General features: G+C 43.1%; 1 protein-coding gene across 1 annotated transcript in view; it reads right to left on the minus strand.

Annotated features, from left to right (window-relative positions):
* Positions 1 to 22,393, minus strand: part of PREP (prolyl endopeptidase) — a 206,686-nt gene that overhangs the window by 15,654 nt on the left and 168,639 nt on the right. Inside the window, exons 12-14 of the mRNA XM_025199242.1 lie at positions 20,546 to 20,682; positions 8,532 to 8,626; positions 3,532 to 3,663 (exon numbers count right to left, since the gene is read on the minus strand). Coding sequence (XP_025055027.1) covers positions 3,532 to 3,663; positions 8,532 to 8,626; positions 20,546 to 20,682 — 364 coding nt within the window. The remainder of the gene's footprint in view (positions 1 to 3,531; positions 3,664 to 8,531; positions 8,627 to 20,545; positions 20,683 to 22,393) is intronic.

Consider the following 22,393-nt stretch of genomic DNA (forward strand, 5'->3'; position numbering starts at 1 on the left):
CCACCAAGAATACCGGCGACCTGCAGTGGCGTCTCGTGCACGGCATCCTGGCCACCGGCACCTTTGTTCGCCACCTAGACCCGGCGGCCTCGGCGGCTTGCCCCTTCTGCCCGGGGGTGCCGGACGAGGACATTTTCCACACGTTCCTCGACTGCCCCCGGCTGCAGCCGCTCTTTGCCACCCTGGGCGTGCTGCTTCGGGTGCTGGGCCGGGACTTCTCCGAGGACGTCTACGTCCACTCGTTCCCCTACCGGGCGGTGGAGCAAGCCGTGGTCAGCCTGGCCAACTTCCTGCTGGGCCAGGCCAAGATGGCCACCCTGAAGAGCCGGCGAAACCGGCTACCCGGAACCGGGATGGTCGACGCCCTGCAGCTCTTCCGCCTGCTGGTGCGGGCCTGCCTCTCACTCGAGGTTGAGCACACGGGCCCCGGCGGACGGTGCCCACCTTCGAGGAACGCTGGGCCCTCGAGGGGGCGCTCTGCCGAGTCGAGGCGGGGCGCCTGCTCCTCACCCTGTAACACGTCCAGCTGCTCAAGCTGCGGACACGCATCCAGCGGGCTGAGGCCTTGGACTTTGCTTCAAGCGGGTCGACCCCTGAGGCCCCCCATGGGTGTCCCCGCTGGCAGAAATGTAAATATGTAAATAGTCCTTTGGCTCGCTATGGTTTTCTAATCTAGACTGTACAGGCAGGCCTTGCAGGCCGTGAACCCAGGACCATGTCTGTGAGGCCCAGGTGTTCGGGCCAACCTGTACATACTCTTTACTGGCCCCGATTTATCACCCTCCCTGGAATAAACGCCTATTAAAAGTAAAAAAAAGTCTGTCTGTCTGTCTATCTATCTATCCCACCCCACCTTTGCTTTGCTGCCAGGATCCATCCACATGTTGCAGCCTTGCAAGTAGCCCCCATGTTTGTGGGGGCTGAGCAGGGGACATGCACAGTGCCCCAGGGTGCAGCTGTGGATGGAGCTTGCCAATGCAGAGCAAGGGTAAGGGGGAGGGGGTAGCAGGAGGAGAGGGAGGGAAGGAAGCGGGGTAAAGGGAGAAGGGAAGCAGGGGGTGGGGGAGGGAAGGAGCAGGGGGGATAAAGGGGGACCCAAGGCTGTGGAGGGGAGAGGGAGGGGAGCAGGCAGAGGCAGGGGAGGCAGAGAGGTCAAGCAGACATGCTGCTTGACCTCTCTACAGCACCTGCTGCCCCTACTGCCTGGCCCCCTGCAGCAGTAGGGAGGATGATTCAAAGACAGCTCTTCAATCATTAGATTTTATACATGGAAAATTATAACAAATTTATAAACATTCCATGTATAGTATCTAATTATTGGGGAGGGAGGGGGGTCATAATTTCAAATAAATATGGTAAATGTATTTTTGATACATCTTTATATTTTAGCCAAGTGGGGTAGTGTTTTCCTCACCTATCCACACACAGAAAAAGTAATCACTGAGAATTAACATCTCACATGGTCCCTTTACTCACTTCCCTTGTACATGTGCTCTGAGGCATAGGAACCCAGCCCTCCCAGACAATGATGAATGTACATTTTAAAAGAAGGGGCCAAGCACCTGCCTATTCAAACAACTGAGGGAAGAGAGATAGCACATAGCATTAGTATTTCTCATGTCTGAAAAGACGCACACATTCTCCTGGTCTTAATTAGGTTAGGAAAGATTTCTGCACTATATACCTGCACCTCTGGGGGGCAGGAAGGGGGACAGGAAGTGATATATATTGTTTGGGATCCTAAAGAATCCAAGAGGCGGCACATGTGAATAGCCAGATAAGCAATTGTACTTAAACCTGCCTCAAAAGCTTGGTTTTGTCCTTAGTTTTTCTGGGTACAGAGGTGATTGGAGTCCCTTAGCCACAGCCTAAGTAAAGCAAGTGAGCAGGACAAATTGCAGGAGGCCTTGGCAGAGTAGTCAGTGGAAGAAGCTGCTTTCCATCCACTGTGCTGGGCAGGAACTGCATCCCTGGATTTAAGGTGTAGGGTAAGAACTGGTTATTCTGATATCTTCTTTTGTTTATTCTTATATCTCTGTCTGTATCTCAATATATGGTTACTGATTTTTTATGTTTGTTCTAGTTTTTATAATAAATCCTTTGTTGTTTTTTTTAACTCTTTTACTCTCAGTGTTAAGGGTGATTCCAGAGCATTTGGCCACAAAGACAGGCCTTCTCTACAGAGGAGGGGATCCATATTTTCTGAGTGCATGACTAGATGAGGGTATGATCCATCTAGTTGGCAAAATCCCCTCTGCTAAGAGCTGGCAAGGCCTGAGTGAGAGAGGTCAGGCTGAGATGTCACAGGCCAAGGAGCTGCTGCCTGGCATATCTCAGCTGGTTCCCAGTGGTCAAGTGGCAGAGGGCAGAGAGGGATTTGGGGTAGATGGGCAATCTTGAAAGTGTGAGAACACCCTGGGAGTGTCTCAGAGGTGCACCCAGACTGCACCCAAGGTAAGGGTATACAGATACACCAGGATTGCACCATTGAATCAATGGCAGAAAGGCAGCAGTGCATTCAGCCACTCACTAAACCCTGATTAGAAAGGTGATATGTGCACACACCAATCCCAAGGTGTGTTTGTTCCAGGACAGACACAGGTAAAACTTATCCAGGGACAAATGCAACAACATCTGTTCTTAGCCTAAAAGGCCAGGTGCTGCAGTTATTCATCCATACACAAAAGCCTTAAATGAAGCAGATCAGCCGAGTTGCTTCTACTTTGTGTGTGTCTGTGTGTAGAAAGAAACCGTATTTATTTATTTATTCGATTTATCAAGGCACAATGGGAAGGTTGAGACAATTCTTTCCATGGGCTTTTAGAATGTGGGTTTATGGACATGGTTAACTCTGAGGGTTTGGAAATGAATTATGCAGATCTTGTGGCCAATTGCCCCAAGTGTTATGAAACATACTTCAGATCATGACTGCTAGTAAAGGTCAGAATTTCTAATCAGTAGTGTAACAATGTGGCACGGTGCCCAGGGTGGCTGCTGCACACACAGGCAGCAGCAACTTCTGGCTGCCACTTCTGCCATGATTACAATTGCGTGGCTGCAGCAAATGCCATTTTTTTTCACCTCCCAACCCTGTTGGTGCTTGGGGTGGTTGCCTCTGTTGCCCTGCCTAATAATGCTGTTATTCCTGGTAGAGTTGGCTGAATGTTCTCATTTTTCAATTTTTTTTTCAATAAACAGATTTAACATGAAGAAGAAGCTGGAAGAAAAAAATTTTTTGGAAAGTTTCCTGCTATTTTTCACCAAACTTCATACTGTTTATGCATGGAGGTCAAACACATAGGAAGAATGATCTGTGTGGCTCTCAACCATGGATGTTTGCCGAAGTCCAAAGAATCCAAATATTCCATAAAAGCAGACACTGATGTCTGATGTAGAATGTAATTACTTGTTCTACATTTATGCTGTGACAGGCTGCCAATTTCTAACAGCACAACAATTTCCTGTGTTCATTTTACACGCAGATACATGTTGCAACAGCAACATAATAGTTAATACACAAGCAGTTCTTACCTACTAAAAGACCCCCATTTGAACCTCCATTAATAGTCAGCTTCTTTGGACATGTATAGCCTTCTTTGATAAGATATTCTGCCGCACACTGAAAATCATCAAAGCAATTTTGCTTGTTGGCCAGGATACCGCCTAATGTGCAAGGAAAAACAAATCAGTTAATTTTATAAAACACACTTGACATTGCTTATTCAGAAACACGTGTATGCAGAAATATTTAGGATGAATTCCAGTTTCATGAATAATTTAATAACTGATGCAGCTGAGAAAGAGAGAGAAAAGGAAGAACTCTTTCAACACAGAAATCATAAGATGGTTTTGCCAATAATTCTAATGCTTTCAGAAACTCTGAATAATACATACCTATGCTGTAGATCAATCAACAGGTAATGCTCCTAACCAGCGTGATTCCAGCTAAAAGCTTTCCACTGCAGAATTTATACAAGACCATATACATCTACACTTGAGGTTTGTCTTAATGGAACTTTAACAGCATTAAGTTCAGTGATGTTTTTTTTAAAACAATACAGCTTCAAAGTAGCTTATTGTTGACAGAAGTACACATTAATATTTACTGGACACCAAACACATGACTGGTAATTCATTTGTTCTCAAATATGATGACCTATGGCTCTAGCAGAAATGTAACGTCAGATCCAGACCTCAGTTTGGCATTATTATTAATAATTCTAATTTTGAAACTGAAATGTTCAATTGGATGTGCTACAGTTGTTAGATAAAATGTTAAGGATGGGAAATTCATCTTAAAAAAAAGGAAGAGGGAATATAGCGTGCAAGAGAGATTCTAGTTCTCAATCCAAAAAACCTTTGGTAGGTAATCTGGCTCTGCAAACTTCTTAAAAAAATTGAAATAGAAGGTTATTAATTCCCAAACTATGAACTACATACATGAAACACTTACATTGGTGTAAATCTATGTCATTTTAGTAAATTTATGAAGATAACATTGCTGTCTTGAGCAGATTATTCTTTGGTAACTCATACTATATCTTGTCACTAAATGGTAGGGGAGCCAGTAGTAGCTTGTTTGAATTAGGCAGACATAGCAGCCTACCACAGAGCAAGTTGCAGACACACAACACGTTCACCAATGTAGTGTTACTCAGCACTGGTTAACAGCAGTGGGTTGTTACTGTTTCTGGACTAATTCAACATAAGATTGGGCAATATAAACCCCTTGTTTATATGGCTGTAAATGTGTTGTGTGTCCCTCAGGCCTTATGACATTAATGCTAGAATTCAGAGCTGAAAGTGAAATTACATTTGATACGAGATTATAACTAGACTAGCCAATTGCCCGTCAAGAATGATGGGGGGCGGGGAGGAGGGGGCTGGGATGGAGTGCTGCCACCCAATGCCCCATGCTGCCTTTGTTCTGCCTCTTGCAGGGAGTGAGGTTGGGGAGCAGCGCTGCTGGTCTCAGCTCCCCCACCCTCTGTGAGGTCCTCGGTGTGGCTTCAGAATCATGGTGGTGCTCCCCCATGCTTGGAGCACTCTGATTGGCTGTTTCCATCAGCCAATCAGAGTGCGAATAAAGCCTTACGGACAGACAGACAGACAGACTTAGACTTTTATAAGATTAGAATTCTGAACAAAGGTTGTATAAAAATTTCAGAAATCTATCCTATACATAACATGATACATTCTTTGGTAAATAAGCACTAATTCAGAATTGTATTGAGGTGGGAATTGGGAATCAAATGTTGTCCTTATAGCAAAGCTATGCCCTAGTCTTGTAAAGTTACTCATACAGCTCTACAATAGTAAAGGTCAGGGATTTGTTAAAATGTATGTTTTTTATGACTATATCATTGAGACCATGGAAAAGACCACCAAACAAGACTCCTGCATATGGAGACATCTCATGTCTTCTTTCCTCAAAGTGCTGCATAATTCCTGTCTGACACAAGGTTTGGATCTTACCCATGCAGTTAAACCTAAGCAAATAGCCTTTGCCAATAGCTGTCTCTGAAATTAACAAAGACCAGATATGCCTCTAACTATGTAACTAAGATAACAGACTTGAGCTGAAATGAAATTAAACAGGAAATAGAAGGCTAGAGAAGTATTTTTATATTAAGAGAAATTTTATTAAAACCCCATTAAAAAACAAATCGCCAAATTTAAATTACTGAAGGATACTCTGTCTTTTATAATAATATCATAAACAGATGAGCACATGTGGTTTCTTGTTATGAAAATATTACATCTTTAACTGGACACCAAGACATGAGACAAGACAGTTACAAAAGAAAAAGATGCAAGAGAAATACTGAACTGTGATGATTTGGCAAATCCATTTAGGCTAATACGAAGTTATTATTTAGTAGTCCCAATGAAATCTACAGTATCTTATATATTCACTTTGCTGACAAAGACTTTAGCATGTCACTGAACAACAGAAAGTACGGTACTGAACTTCAAGAACTGCTTAGATTAACAATAGATATCCTGAGAGGGTGACTGAGAGTGAAAAAGCCAGGTCTTTCCTATATTCTAAGAGAGGCAGGAGAATTATCACAAGACAAAGGACAGAGGTGACCCCAGATTAATTTAGAAAGGACTAAAAAGGGAAAAGCTTTGCAGAGAGAGACACGAAACACTGGCAGGAAGTACAAGATGAGAACATTTTTGTAATGTTGTGTGCTGCAGCACACAACGAAGTTGGAGAAGAAAAGGTCATAAAGAGTCGAGGCTCTTAAAGTGCAAGGTAGATCAAGGCCCACTGTATTCTGGGAATCTGACATATTCTAGTGATCTGCAGTCTCTTGTAGTTTGTCTTAAAAGTAAACAACATGGCGTATTTAGGAATATTATGCACAGCCAAACTATACATGTCTTTCTGCTTGCGTCTATCTGAAGAGTTATATAGCAGGGGCTGGCAACCTTTTTGAGTCACAGACTAAAACAACCCAGCTCTAGTCCAGTGTATGCTGAGTGGCTTTGGCAGTGTCAGTAGTGAGGGGGTGCTGCCTGCATCCATGCCAGGGCTGGGCAGCTGCGACCCACATCAGCACCTCTTTTCCCAGCTCCCCATTCCCTGGCTGGGGAGTTAGTGCAGATTTCAGTTGGAAGGGAGCTGCGCCAGGGCCGGGCAACTGGAAACTGCATCTGAACTGCTGCCACTTCTCCCTGCCCCAACTACCCAGTCCCGGTTCATTTCCCCACTGGTTGGAAGCTGCACCCATAGGTGAGGAGTGGGAAACATGGAGAATCACACACAATACAGGCACAACTCCTTGCATCTGTCCCACAGGTGTAGGCAGATGAAAAGCCTTCTGGTGTGGTTGTAGGCCAGATCCAGTGGCTCGGGGAGCTGGATGTTGTTGACTCCTGTTATATAGAAATGTTCTCATCTTGGATGTGATTCTTGGAAAGAGTGCATTTCAGGGTGACTCCAAAGAGTAAGTACAGGAACCTGGGACACAGGCAATAAAATGATGGGTTCCAGATCTCAGAAGGGTTTGCTTGACAGAGGATCTGCAGCCCAGAAATGTGCTTAGATACCCAAAGGCAGAGGCAGTATCTGGATGCTGTTTAGGATGCTCAAAACATTGAAGGGGTCAAGACAACAACTATAGTTGGAACAATAAGATACTGCATGAAATCCAGAAAATTGACCTTATTTTGTAAAAATGGCAATTATTTTCTTGGAAATATTGTAAAATTGTATGTGTAGTGGGATGTGACAATGAAAGCACTCTAACTGCAAGAGTCAGAAGCTCAAGGGGATATGGGAGTAATAAATATATTTGATTTCATTTCATTTATAACCCGGGTGGTACTCCATGAGGTGATCCCTCTCCAGTTGAAGGCATCAAAGCAGGTGCACAAGCGCTGTGGGAGGTGTAGGGACTTTCCTCCCCCTATACAGCAGAGCCAGACCACCAATGGGGACTTAACCATATACCTTTTAATGAGATAACAATACTGGGAACATAACCAGTATAAACCAGGGGGTATAGGGGACATTACAATGCCCCAAGGGGGCAGGATTCAACAAAGGTTAGACGCGTACAATCATAGACATATTCATCCAGTTGACAACAGACAGGGTTAACCAAAATGTAAAACACAAACAGCAGAACAAACAATATTGGTTGGTGAAATATAAAAGGCACAAAATGTCAAATGACAAGGAATATAGGGCCTAGGTACCTGGAGGTGGAGAAAGGGGGAAAACACAAGGGCCCCTTTCTACTGCAAGAAGATTTTCTCCCTTGTTAGCTCACTCACCCCAAGTTATCTCACCTGGGATTTGAACTCAGATCTCCCATATAGTAGCCAGAAACTCTGCCACACAGCCACCAGTGCTGGTATTACCCCAGGCTGCTAGGGGTCTTGACCTTTCTGGAGCCCCGACCTCACATCAAGCTGCCTGACCTCTTATTGGAGGAGCTGGAAGCAGAGCTGGGAACCTCTCAGGTCACTGCTCAGAAACTTGCTGAAGCGGGAAGCCTCTCCTGCTGGCCACAGCCTCTCCTAGGCGATCCTGGAGCCCAGAGGGGAGCCTCTCCTGCCGGCCGCACGCCACGCTGCTGAGGGTCCAGCTGCTGCCTGCAGGTCCCACTCCTTCAGGCTCTTCTGGGAAAACTGCTCCCGCCCTGCTGGCTCAGCTCTTGCTAGCTCTTTGAATCTCCTTCCTTGTGGTCCCTCGCTGGTCTCTCTTGAGTCAGCCGGGCTGCCCCTTTTATCTCCCTCCAGGTGACCCAAGGGGCCAATCAGGGGACATGGAGGGTGAGTCTCTGGGGCCTGATTGATGAGGAAAGGGAATCCCAAGTCCTCCAATCATCTTTTGCCCTTTCAAAACCCTTGGGCTAAGTCACTGCCAGCTAGCCCGTCACACATTTCATTTGACACAGGTTTCAACTTTCAGATCTCAACAACATAAAAGCAGTAACAGGGAGTGGTGAAGAGAGGGAGAGGGGAGCAGGGAAAGTACAAGCTACAATTCTGCTCCTTTAGTTAAAATAATTTACCTTTGTGCCAGGTCTCTCCATATTCACCACCTCCTCTGATGTTGGCCACAGCAAGAACACCACCCAAATGTCTCACAAAAATAAGCCTCGAAACACTGAAAAACACAACAAGGTAGTAGAAGATTATCTTATCCTACCACTAATGTCCCCATCCCAACAAACGGATGCTCAGTGAACCTGGTGTATAAGAAGGAATGTATGTGACAACATGACAGGTTAAATCCTTCATTTTTGCAAACCTGACTAGGAAGGTTCATCCCAAAGGTGTTATACTCCCATCAATATATGGAAAGGAAGCAAAGCTGCTCTCTGGGGGACTATGGTGTGTGGATCTGTAAGTGTAGGTCCAACAGTAAGATGTCTGCTCCTTGATTGTTTGCCAGCTCTTCAGCTTGTGAAGTGAGGCTGTGAGGTATAAAGGGACCTGCCCGTCCATGCCAATCTTTTAAAATACCTCCTTCATTATGTCTGATTCTTCAGGGAAGAGGTCAAGGATAAAGTTTATCCTAGGGATTCAATTAATGAACAAGAGCAAAAAAAAAAAAATTAAGGCCTTTACTGAGGAATTGTAGAAGTCTTCAAGCAGGTGCTACATTTGTATATAATTTGCCACTGACAATTACGAGACTGTGTTTGCAAAGAGATACTGTACTTAAATCATACCTTTGTACTAGTATTATGCATTAGAATTCTTGCCAAGGCATTTTTGTTTGCTTGCTGGTTACACTGTTAACAATAATAAAACTATAAAAGAGATCACTATAACTTCAATTTCAGTGTCTGATCTCTTATTACCTTTTTGAACTTGGATGACAGCTAATGTAAAATATACAAAGATCTTGATATCTAATTATAAAAGCACCCAAGTCCTTAATTTCTTTTTTCAAAACAAGATTAATTAAAGTCACTTAAATTATGTTTAACAATTAAGGAGGAAAGAAGGTTTCTGATCAATTCAGGTAGTAGCTTAACGTAGCAGGGACTTCAGATAGAAAATCACAGATTAAGCAATGAGAACAATAAAATGCGGAAATTTATCTCCACTCAGATTTCCCTCCTCAATTAGCTTAATTTTTAAAATTTACTTTAAAGCCTGTCTCCTGTGAATAATCTTTACGTAAATGAGTTAGCCCTACTGACTGACATAAGTAAGGATTGGGTCTTTATGCCACGTATAGCTAGGTCTAGAAATGATGCTGAAACATCATTTCTTGTGTGTTTGATGCCAAATGCTTCCTAATGAAGCACAATTGTTCTTATGAAGTTGCCTACCCAATAATTTTGTTAATTTCTAGGAAAATTGTGGTGCTACAGGGTGTCCATATATCCATAATAACCAAGTGGGTAAAACTTTCATTATTCTCAAAACATTTATCAGCTGTCGATAACTTCTCTCATACAGTCCATACTAGGGATAAGCTTTTTAAGCAAAACATTCGAAGATGGGGAACTGATAAAAGAGGATCCTGTAGTTGTATAATCCACCACAGAAAAAATCCTCCATATAGGTTAGTTATCTATAGCAATATGCTTGCTCAAGGCAGCATGAATTTGCTTCTGGAAAATCAATTTTCAAACCCTTCACTGAGGAACATATCTCTCTACAGGCCTTTGAGATGTGCCAGTCTAGATTTATATTCCAGACACACACAGAATAATGGATCAGAGAGCATAATTTTCCTAAACTGCAGGAAGTTTAATTTTTTGCAGGCTGATACATGGTTGAAGTAGAGTATCCTGATGGTAGGTTAATCACATTTTGGTTAATTGTCTTCACAAAAAGAGTTTCCAGACTTACTGCATTACTTTTCATTCCTTCTACTTAACAGTAGTCAAAAGAGAGACCTGAGTACCGAAACATACCTGCCTGGCTATTTTTGAATTTTAAAGAGACCAATTATTGGACAGAACACAATGAGCATGGAATCACCACCTAAGTAGCATGTTTAGAAACAAAAACAATAAAGCCCAAGAAAGACCTCTGCTACCCAAAGAATTGTATATACTTAACTACTGGTGTATTTGTGTATAATGCAAATACATACTGGGAGTTCATCCCTTCTCAAAAGTATATAAACAATGGAATCCTGTAACAGACCAGTCATGTTGAATTACATTTTCAAAAGTGATACAGTGATTTAAGAGTCTGAGAGCTTGTGCATCTTGGGCCACTGATTGGATACTTACTGTACAATAAGTCTGGAATAACCATACACATAGGAACTTATTTTAGTTGGCTTGTCTGTGTAAACAAGCCTATTGAGGAGTGGGAAGAAAAGCAGGAAGCCATGGATTTGGCTCCTCATTACTCCTCCATGGGAAAAAAGGGGAGGAGTGGGGCTCTGGAGCAGTAGAGAAATGAAGCAACTGCTACTTTCTCTGACCTTTATATAGGTCATGCAAGGGGGTGTACTTCTTTACATCCTTCCTCCGCTTTCTGTTGTATAAAGGCCTAGTAGAATCGGGCCCTGTAGGAGGAACTGGAATGTGAGTGTGAAGTAGCTTGTACAAACAAATTATGTGTTACTATCCATTAGAAACTGCTTTGATGGTATCTAGGAAGGCACGTACAGAGCAATCAAGTAAAACATGTTGGATCCTGCAGTGTGGTTTGCAGACTCTGAGGCAATACTGATGGGTTTCCAATAATATTTCCCCAGAAGCGTGGTCAAACCAATAGTGTGAATTCCATCAATTTTACTGCACCTTTTAGCTACTGGTATTGCACTTACTGTGTGTGCACTGTATAATTAATGATAGATCTGTACTGTGTATTAGACTAGAATTAGTATTAAATCCAGCTGCTCAGTCCAGGGACGCATAAAAAATTCATGATTGTATTGAAAAATAAAGAACTATTGTAAGTAGCTAAATAATTTGGTCTGCAGCTATGATTTTCCTTGTATTTATTTCTGGATCTACTTTTCTGAACTCTTCCTTTGCAACTGCAGCTCCTCTTAAATGTAGTGAGCAGCAGTCCCAACTTACAGCTATAGTTCCCTTTTTACAAAATTCTGGGGAAAGAATTGCCCATAAGGAGGCTGCAGTACCAAAGAACATTAAAACAGACGGAAGGTTTCCACTGTATGTGAGGTGGGGAACAGATTCTTGGGGGAAATAACCACTTCAACCAAGTGGCAGAGCTGGCTTTGTTCTACACTGGTTGGAAAAAAAGCATTTATAGGTGTGTGGGTGCTGCTGGTGTACCCCCCCCCCACACACACACATCTAGGAGCCTCTAAAGATAATATCCAATAATCTGTAAGTCCCATTTTAAAAAATGGCTCAGACACAAGTTTCATAGAAAGTCAGTAGGATTTAGGACAGGTCTACACCGCAGCTTCTGTAGCTAGTGGAGACTCTCTGGGCTAGCTTTACATTAGTTAGCTCGTGTACTGTTGGCAATATAGCCATGGCAACACTGAGCTCTGACTTGGCAAACTATCTGAATATTTATCCAGATGCTCAGGTGGGTTTTGCAGCTCAGTCAGCCCTGGGCTGTCACAGATATGCTGTTGGCAGAACACAAGATGACAAATTTAAAGCAGTGACTGCAGGTCTGAGCAGTTAGGCTCCTAAGTGCCAAATCTCTTTTTTAAAGGTACAGACAAGGCCACAGAAATCTGCAATGTAAGAACTATGGTATAAAGCATTCTATTAAAAAAAAATCCCAATCGAAAACAAAAACGAAGGCAGGACCATACTCTAAGCTTTGGCCAGCATTGGTCAGGTGCAATGTCTGACACACAGCTGTGCCAGCAGCAGCTTCTTGTGTAACTGCAGTTATGCTGGCAAAACTGTGCCCTTGGTGGCATAGCTTATTCTTCTCATAGGAACTGGAATAATCTATGTCAGTAAAAATGCAGTTAATGATACACCTCCATCAGCTGCACTTTGTCAGCAGAATACCCAGTTAAGCGACGTAATGCTAATGTAAATCTGGCCTCATGCAAGTAGTTGAAAAATGTAGAGATTCAAGGAACAAACAGAAAAAAATCAGCTTAGAGAAAGAAGGCTGTTATGCAGAAAGTTGCTCATGGATCCAGAGTTAATCATAAACCTCATCAACTGGGCTCAGCGGAAGGTGTGATCAAGGACCTTTATGTAATAAAAAGAGCTGCAGAAAAGGGAGACTGCTAACAGGGCAAGTGGCCACAGCACTGCTAAATCATGGAATAATGGAATAATCCCTGGTGACAAACATACTGCCTGAGATATCAATTGCACCCCATGACTTGGAGGAACTGAATCAGCCAAAACTGAAAGAAAGCACAGACACGGAGCTGTTTGGGTACAGATTTGCTGGAGTAGCACACCTGGGAATTTTCTCAGTAGAAAAACTGGTTGCTCCTGTTTGTCTCTATTGCAATCAAGGAAAAAAGACTCTGCATGCATATTTTTGTATACATACATAATAAAACATGATTACATTATGAACTTAACTGAATTACATCACAAGTTTCCCATCCAAATGGAAAGAAACCTACAAGACCTCAGATTTGGCCAACTGCTTAGGCTAACAAAACATTAGGTTGGGGACATTTTACTTAATTGAACACAGGAAAAAGAGAGACTAAAATCACTAGACTGAAAAGAAATGAAACTGAAATGCCTTGGATTTGCGACAGTTTACAGGAGCACCAAGTTCACATAAAATGAGGTGTTTTTACCTTAACTACCTTGCCCATCCTGATTCTAAGCAAATGCGCTATTATTACACTAGAAATAATAAACTAGCTGAGCTGTGATGAATTTTTTAAGCAATTCAGTTTCAATTTAGTATGTGCTTTAGACTATGAAGTGCTAGAATTTCAAGTTGCTGCAGGGAAGCAGTAAGCTGAGAGTTCTACTTTTTTTGCTAATTTTTTTTTTAAATTGCAATTTTACCCCCAAGCCCTGCTTATGTCTTATCTTGCTATTGCACTCTGATTATTTGCTTTGTTAGTTATTGTACAATGCTTACTCTACAAGGACTTTCTTTGATGGGAGTTCCTAGGGATTACTGAATTTAAATAAATAGTAATTAACATTAGAAAGTCTTTGGAACTGGGTTCTGAATGACCCATTCAAAGCTATGACACATGTACCATATTCAGGTTTCCCTTGCTTTATGCGGGTTCTATATGTGCGAATTTGCTCTTATGGGATGACCCTTTTTATACCAAAAATTCATTATATGCGAGGTAAATTCACTGTCATGCGATCAGTGTGGTGGAAACCCGCAGTCAGCTGCTTTGTGCAGTGCATTGTGGGAATGATGTCCTCCAAAATATAGTCTCCTGTGTGGATCTGTACTTGTTGCCTGAGACGTGTTTCTGTAGTTGGCATCCCCATTATGGTAACATTTACCACCACCCTGTGCTTGTGTGCACTGTCTGCTGTTGGCGAGTACCAAAATTGTCTTGTAAAAGTGGTAGAAATGGGTCTGGGGGTCAGTTCAGTCGAGATCTTGGAACATATCCCTATTTGTTACATTGTAAAGTGGGTTCCCTTTATGCAAACTCAAGTTATGTGCCGTTTTCCAGGAACGCATGTACAGCACAAAGTGAGGGAAACCTGTATTACCACATAGGAAATACAAGGCAGGGCAGAGATGCACCTTATTAACGAACTGAATCAGAGATGCATAAGCTTACATAGCCTATATTGAAGCTGAACTGACCTGTGTTTTTAGTAAGGGGAGGAGACAGGTAGATATCACCTCCTTAAATGTTAAGTTCCTAGTATCCCTGCCCAGTTCTCTTTATCTGTTTTCATTCTCTCTCCATAAACAAAAAACATAAATAAGTGGGAGTCTACAGGTCTCTTTCTGTGTAACAAGTAGCTGGAGCAGGAGTTAGCAAATGCATCTGCGCTGATTTGCCATGGCTGGAGGAAGAGCATTCTCAGTGGTCTTTGGAACACATTTTTCCTCCAGTCTGTAACTGCCTCCGTTTATTCAGAATACAGCACCTGACTTCTCTTTTTGTCCTGGCCGGTAAGACCACAAGGGTGGGAAGAGATGGTAGGTATATTGTGAGACTCTGTTGATTATTATAAGTCAGTTAAATTCCATTATACTTGTATTGTCACCAACCATTTAATTTGATTGGAGAAATCGATGGGTCTCTCTGTATACTTAGCAGGCTTTTAAAATAGCTGTCAAGACTGTATAGCCGGGGTGGGCAATTATTTTGGGTGGAGGGTCACTTACCGAGTTTTGGCAAGCTGTCGAGGGCTGCATGGGTATTCCCGCCCCTTGACAGATGTCCCACCCCCTGGTCACCATTTTGTGACAGGAGGTCCCACCCCCTAATTCCTGATCTTTGCCACCAGAAGTCCCTCTCCTTGCTCTTGGTAGTACTCCTTTCAGCAAGGGGTTTTGCCATCTCGGAACCAGAAATATACCAAATTATATTCGAAAAAGCAAACATTTCATTAATCTGGTTTCAAAAAATATTTTTGTCTTGATTTACATGTGTTTGTGTAGTGCACACAGAGGTGATCGCACAATAGCTTGAAATGAAGTCTTATTCTTGTATATTGTGGGGGGTGGGTATAGGATTGTGGGGGGCTGTGGGTGTGTGGAATGAGGGAGCATGTGAGTATGTGTTGGTATGTGGGGTGTGGGTGGGTATGGGGTCTGTGGGGGGGTGTGTGTGGATGCATGTGTATGGTGGGGTGTGCATGTGGGACTCACCCTATGAACATGCACACATACACACACTCTGCCCCTGTACACACACACACACGCGCGCGCACACAATGCCCCCAAGTCTGTATACACACACACTGTCCCTGAGCCTGTATTTACACACACACACTGCCCTCGAGCCTGCACACACACACGCTGCTCCTGAGCCTGCACACACAAACACCACTCCCTCTCCCCTGTACCAGTGCAGTCCTGTGCTCCATGATGCATCCAGGAGTCACCAGAGTCCTGTGCTCCGTGATGCATCCAAGAGTCATCCAGGAGTCATCAGTCTGGTGATGCATCCAGGAGTCACAGCCACATGGTGCTGGAGCAGGGCAGGGGCAGGAAAGCAGGAGACTGGGCGGGGGTGGGCAGGGCTGATTTGCTTAAGCCTGCAAGCCTGCTGAGGGCTCCCTCTGGGTCCTACTGCCCCTGGGTCCTGTCAGCTTTGACAGACAGCTGGGAGCGAATAAATATTAATTTAGTAAATGTTTTAGTGGCCCTGCAGGCTGGATAGAATGGCCTAGTAGGCTGGATCTAGCCCATGGGCTGTATTTTGCCTGCCCCTGCTGTATAGAGAACTGAATGTGTGTTCTTGTTCTACTTTATGAGAATCTAAATGCATAGATGTAAACTTTTCTTTTTTAAAGTCTAATATGGGACAGTGGGCCTTCAACACTTGTGCAACTTTCTCCTCTTCATCGTACTATGAACTGTGATAAATCAGTGGTTAAACCTCATCTGAATGGATAACTTCTTCAAGTACTTAGGTTGTATTACTGCCTTATACAATGCACAGGGAATTAAAAACATAGCTTTGGAACGGCTGTAAAAAGCATTCAGATAATCTCATGATGCATACAGAGAGGTCCGTCATTCTTTAACATATTTTGTATGAAGATGAGAAATTGTAAATGTTATCTGGGTATATAATCACAGTAATCCATGGAAGAAGGCCGGTAAAGGATTTTATGAGATGTGTTGACTTTAATGCAAGAATAGTAGCATAAAGCTAGTTACTGTAACTCTTAAGAGTGTATGCAAGTTTAAGGGGGCAGTTTAATAATAGATTATTTTTGTGCTGGTAAGTTGCACATTTACTGTCTGCAGAGCTTCCTTTCATTCTGTACATCCCATTTGTTTTCTTTTTCCTCAGAGAATTTGTGTCTAACACTATTTGCTCTGTACTGAAAGCTGTAAGACAATCACAATGTCATTTATATGCCTGTAAAAGTTCAGGTTCTGGTGAAGTACACATTGGCTCAATTTTAAAAGATTACTGAATGGGTCAAGTGCTTTGCTGTTTGTGGTTCAAAAACTACGAAATGGATTAGAATTTATGTTCTGAAATCACGGCTCCTGATTTACGGTGCATTAATTTGCATAAAATAAACATGCACTTCCCCTCTTAGGGTTAAAATCTACCTTGTCCACTAGACATATAGGACCAGATTCTATTTCACCAGGTAAGTGGATTTAAGTGCCTAAGTGTGATTCTACTCCATCTTGCTCAAGTCCCTTAATAACTATTAATATAACCCTCATTGAAGGATAATAATCCTCATTGAAGGAGGGCAGACTTCAATGAGGTAAGGAGAATAGTTGGGGAGGTACTGAGGTCCCGGAGGGGTGGGGAGTCAGGTGTTCAAGAAAAGTGGTTGTTCCTTAAGGAGATGATCCTCCAAGCCCAAAGGGAGGTAATCCCAACAAGGATCAAAGGGGGCAAGAGGGCGCAAAAGCCCCCATGGCTCACCAAAAGCATACAGGACCATCTCCTGGCTAAAAGGGAGGCGTACACCCAATGGAAGGGAGGGGCCATCACCAGGGAGGACTATACCTCGGTTGCTTGGGGCTGCAGGGGGGCGGTCAGGAAGGCCAAGGCAGAGATGGAACTGGGATTAGCTACCCAGATCAAGGACAAGAAGTCCTTTTTTAAATACACAGGGAGCAAAAAGAAGGTACCGGGTAATGTGAGGCCTCTGCAAGACACATTAGGAAATCTGGTCGTCACACCAGATGACAAAGCTAACCTATTTAACAATTTCTTTGCCTCCATTTTCCTGAGCAGGGACTGGATCAGCCCGTCCGCCAGGACCCCCTCAGGCCCCAGGGGAGGCGCACCCAGGCCTAGGGTCAGTGAGGATCTAGTCAGGGAACTTCTGGAGGGACTGGACATATTTAAATCAGCTGGTCCTGATGATCTCCACCCCAGAGTGCTGAGGGAATCAGCAGATCTTACCTTGATCCTGGGTAAGCTGTTTGAGAGAATTATCCTGGCGCATGTCCACGACGGGACAGCAGGGGAGGTTATGCTTAGGGGCAACCGACATAGGTTCATTAGCGCCAGTTCCCGTCAGACCAACCTGGTGGCCTTCTATGACCAGGTCACAAAATCCTTAGACACAGGGGTAGCAGTGGATGTAGTCTTTCTGGAATTCAGGAAGGCCTTTGACACTGTCTCTCAACCCCATTCTCATTAAAAAACTAGGGGACTGTGGCATCGACACCTACACAGTCAAATGGGTCGCTAACTGGCTGGAGGGCCGCACCCAGAGAGTGGTGGTGGATGGGGAATTTTCGATCTGGAGGGATGTGGGCAGTGGGGTCCCCCAGGGCTTGGTCCTCGGACCCGTGCTCTTCAACATCTTCATCAGTGACTTGGACGAGGGGGTAAAAAGCACCCTATCAAATATGCTGACGACACTAAGATGTGGGGGGATGTGGGCATGCTAGAAGGGAGGACTAGACTGCAATTGAACCTAGACAGGTTACAGGGGTGGGCAGATGAGAACAGGATGGGTTTCAACACTGACAAGTGCAAGGTGCTGCACCTGGGGAGGAAGAACCAGCAGCATACCTACAGGCTGGGGAACTGGGCGCCCCACTTCAGGACGGATGCGGACAACTTGGAGCAGGTCCAGAGGAAGGCCATTCGCATGATCAGGGGGCAGCAGGGCAGGCCCTATGAGGAGAGGCTAAGGGACCTGAACCTGTTCAACTTCCACAAGAGAAGGCTGAGAGGGGATCTAGTGGCCGTTTACAAACTAGTCAGAGGGGACCAGCAGGCACTCAGGGAGTCCCTGTTCCCCCGAGTACTCCCAGGAGTGACTAGAAATAACGATCAGAAGCTGGCAGAGGGTAGATTTAGATTAGGTATCAGGAGGTGCTACTTCACAGTCAGGGCGGAAAGGATCTGGAACCAACTTCCAAGAGAAGTGGTGCTGGCTCCTACCATGGCAGGGGGGCGGACTTGATGATCTGCTCAGGTCTCTTCTGACCCTACCAACTATGAAATATAAAAGGTGGGTGGATTCTCCTACTCCTTGCTTCTTTTTTTCTTAACCTAACCTAGCCACTAGGTCACTAGCAAAATGGTGGGCGCAACCCTCCCCACTAAGTTCAGTGTCAAACTTGTGGCCTCTAATTATCTAATTTTTAGGGGGGTTGCCGCACGTCTATATGTCCACGGCAATGCTGAATCACAGCATTAATGGAGGTAGACACTTGGGTTGTGCCCAGATGAACGCGGACATTTGGTTCCCTGGGGACAAGCAGCAGCAGCATACCTTGCACCACAGCTACTTGTCCCCGGGGAACACCTGTGCCACGTGTACTTTGTAGGGGAGGCTGTGCTGGCCTCAGTAGCATTGGCTGGGGTCCTGGGGGCCTCCCGGGGCTGCAGCAGCTGAGATCCTGCTAGGCAGAGCCTGGAAGGCAGCCACAATGCAGCTCCAGGTGGCTCGGCTCAGCTTTTCAGCGGTGCGTGCTGCCCATGCATGCGCTGCTCCATTTTTTTCCCCCACGGGTTTTTTTGACCCCTGGATATCCAGGGGTCTGAAGCAAAATGGATATCCAAGGGTAAAAAAAAATGGAAAAAAAACCCTGGAGTAGTGCATGCATGGGCAGCACACCCTTACACCGTGGCGAACACCTGACCATGTGGTATGTGGTGCTGTAGACACATTTGTGTTGCCACATACTGAATGGCCATGCTTATCTGGATGTGTTCTTGTGTAGCAATGCTGGGAAAATATAGTCACACTGGGCAAAAATGTAGCTGTGCAAGGAATTTAGATGCAAAGAATTAATGAAAGGTGAAGTAGAATGTCATGTGACTTACGTACTTGGTTATCTTGACAGTGAGGTAGAATTCTGCCTTTACTCTCTATTCTCTGTACCCAGAGATTTGTGTGACTGAGCAGGAAAGATACTTTTTAGAACCCTTGTTTACCAATGGCCTTAGACGTATGGTAGACTTAAACTTAAATCTCATGTTTTTCTTTCAAGGAATCAAAGGACGTTAGTGCTTGTTTCTGTTCCACCTATTAGGCATGTACATGGCACTTAAATATCGAAATGTGATCCCATTCCACCTTGCTTAAGTCCCTGAAAAACCACTAACATGTCTACTTTTGTAACTTGATTTCATATTAGCCTCAAGACTAACTCAAAAAAAGAAGTGCTGAGAAGAAGCAGGGTTCACACATATTTTGTGTTAATGTATTTTTATGGTCTGAAGCAGAATGGAATACGATCACACTTAGATCTTTGGAGACAGATTAAAAACAGATATTCACTAAGTAAAAGAGTGGATTATAATGCTGTACCCCAAGGACTAAGGGACAGGTAGCAGGGTTCTGATCCTGCTCCAAGGATTGCGCATTTTATGCTAAATAGTCATCAGAGTCAGAGACCCAGAAGGCTCTTTATAAGCCTGAAAGGGACATTTCTTGGATATTTCTGAAGATTCGGCCAAAACTGATGTACCCGGAATTGTCCAAGGAGATTAGGGATAGTATTACTGATGGAGAATTTATAACCTGAGCTATATGTGCAATTCTTATCTTCCTGTCACAGAAAACCCTGTGATACTTTATTGGTAGTTTGTATTTTTATTGTGTTACAGTGCACACCATATTTTATTTTACTTTTCAATTATAAAATGTTTTTCCCGCTATCAAATCTCTGGGACATCTCTCATCAGAGTCCCATCTCTCATACATCCCTCTATGCACTTAGGAAATGCTTTTTCTGTTAGAAGATAAAACAAAAAGTACATAGTTATTGGTGTAAAGGAACCATATGGCTGAACATGTTTGAAAGAGGACACAAACCAGATATGTTCTGTATCTCTTTCAGTATGATTAGCTAATTAGTTATGTGTAAAGGCATGGAAAAATATGTGACCTGCCATGCTGGATTAGAATATGTGATCAGCCAGTCCACTATCTTTCCTTTCATATAGTGGATCAGCCAGTCCACTGTCTTTCCTGGCAAGTACCAAATAGTTTAGAAGAACATATTAAGAATAGATGTTTGTCAAAAATAGGCTGCTTACCTATAGCTTGGTGTAATAGATATGTTGAAGCCACCATAGCCATACAAGAAAGCAGGATGAGAACCATCCAATTTAATTCCCTTCTTGTGGATAATAAACATTGGGATCTTGGTACCATCTCTGCTAGGGTAGAACACCTATGATAATAAAGAAGAAAGATGCTGTGATTATTTGTGAACTTGGAAATCACTCATAATTTCTAGGCTTTTGCTGTATATGGAAAAAAATCTGGGCATAGTCACAGACTGGAGCATCTCTGCTAAAATTTAATACTTTAATTCTGCAAAAATAAAAAATGGCTATCATGATCCATGGGGATGTGAAATGGTCCCTTACTTGATTAATAATTCTAGTAACAATTTAACACTTAGGATGAAAACCTTATAATACTGAAACCAAATATCTTATTAAGGATGAAATCCTGCCATTTCTGCTTACCCTGACTACTGCTTCCACACAGGTATCATGAAAATATTATAAAGGAATATGATAAACTACACAGACAACTGGAAAAGACTGTAGGTTGCATTATGAAAATATGGGGAAATACAAGAAGGCAACAAGGGAACTGTTTCGGTAATCTTGCAAAAGAATACACAGGCAGAAGCTATCAGAAGCTGACAAATGATTCTTTTAAGGAGTACATTCCAAAACTTGAGATCATGCAGCTTCAGCATGACAAAGAAATAAGCTTACATCAAATAGATAGGGATAGCCTGCCAAAGACAAGGTTACTACTCAATAATTTGTGGCTTTATGACACTGTACAAGTATTTAAGCAAGGATCAACAAAATACACCTCTGTAAAGGATTTATTTTGCTGCCAAGTCAATGAGAGTTTTCCCATCAAATTTACTAGGAGGCTTAAAAGCATTATTTTAGCAGTGAGTGACAGGCTTTATTCTTAAATCTCTGGTAGCATATTTATGAATGAAAATAATTATTTTTATCATCAGTAACCGTGGGTTGGACGAGGGTTATTCCAACATTAGTTTCACCACTGTTGCTACGTTTGTATGAACAGCATTTGTCCCCAGCCAAAAAAAGAGTCACTTTCACACACAATGAATGGCTTAAGATGTTCTTAATGCAAATTCTTAATGAACTCAATGACAAGGATAAAGACTATTAAACAGCCTTATACATATAATTTAGTAATGGTCAGTTAACGCAGAGTCATAAAAGGAAGATCAATGTACCTGATAAAGTTTTGTAAATTTATTGAGTACAAAATTGCTTCCTCTTTCACACTCCCCAAAGTCAATATTCATAGTTTATCTGGACTTCAAGAACAGAGTTTATACCTGGCCATAGATAGGACTTATTTGACTTGCCAAAAGGTTAGAAAAGAAAGAGGAAACTATCTTAACTATTTTAATGCATTAAAAGTGACTTTGGGGATAGGTGTTTCAAAATGGATTCCTTGAGGACCTGTTCCATGATCTTTCCAGGTATAGAGGTCAGGCTGACTGGTCTGTAGTTCCCCTGATAGTCTTTCTTCTCTTTCTTAAAGATGAGCACTGTGTTTGCCCTTTGCCAGTCATCCAGGTCCTCACCTGACCTTCATCAATTCTTAAAAAGGATAGCCAACAACTCTGAAATTACCTCAGGCAGTTCCTTCAGTACCCTCAACTGCATCCCATTTGGCCCTGCCAACGTGAAAGCATTTAACTTCTCTAACCATAACCTGGTCTGCTATTACTCTAGGCTGTTAGTCTTCTTCCTATTTCTGCTGCCAACTTCACTCATCAGCTGGTAGCTGCCCCTATTTGTGAAAACTTGAAGTAAAACAGACATTATATTCTTCAACCTTGTAAACTAATACCATTTAATACAAGTCCATGAACT

This window comes from Alligator sinensis, unplaced genomic scaffold, assembly GCF_000455745.1.
Source record: "Alligator sinensis unplaced genomic scaffold, ASM45574v1 scaffold313_1, whole genome shotgun sequence".
NCBI classification, from domain to species: Eukaryota; Metazoa; Chordata; order Crocodylia; family Alligatoridae; genus Alligator; species Alligator sinensis.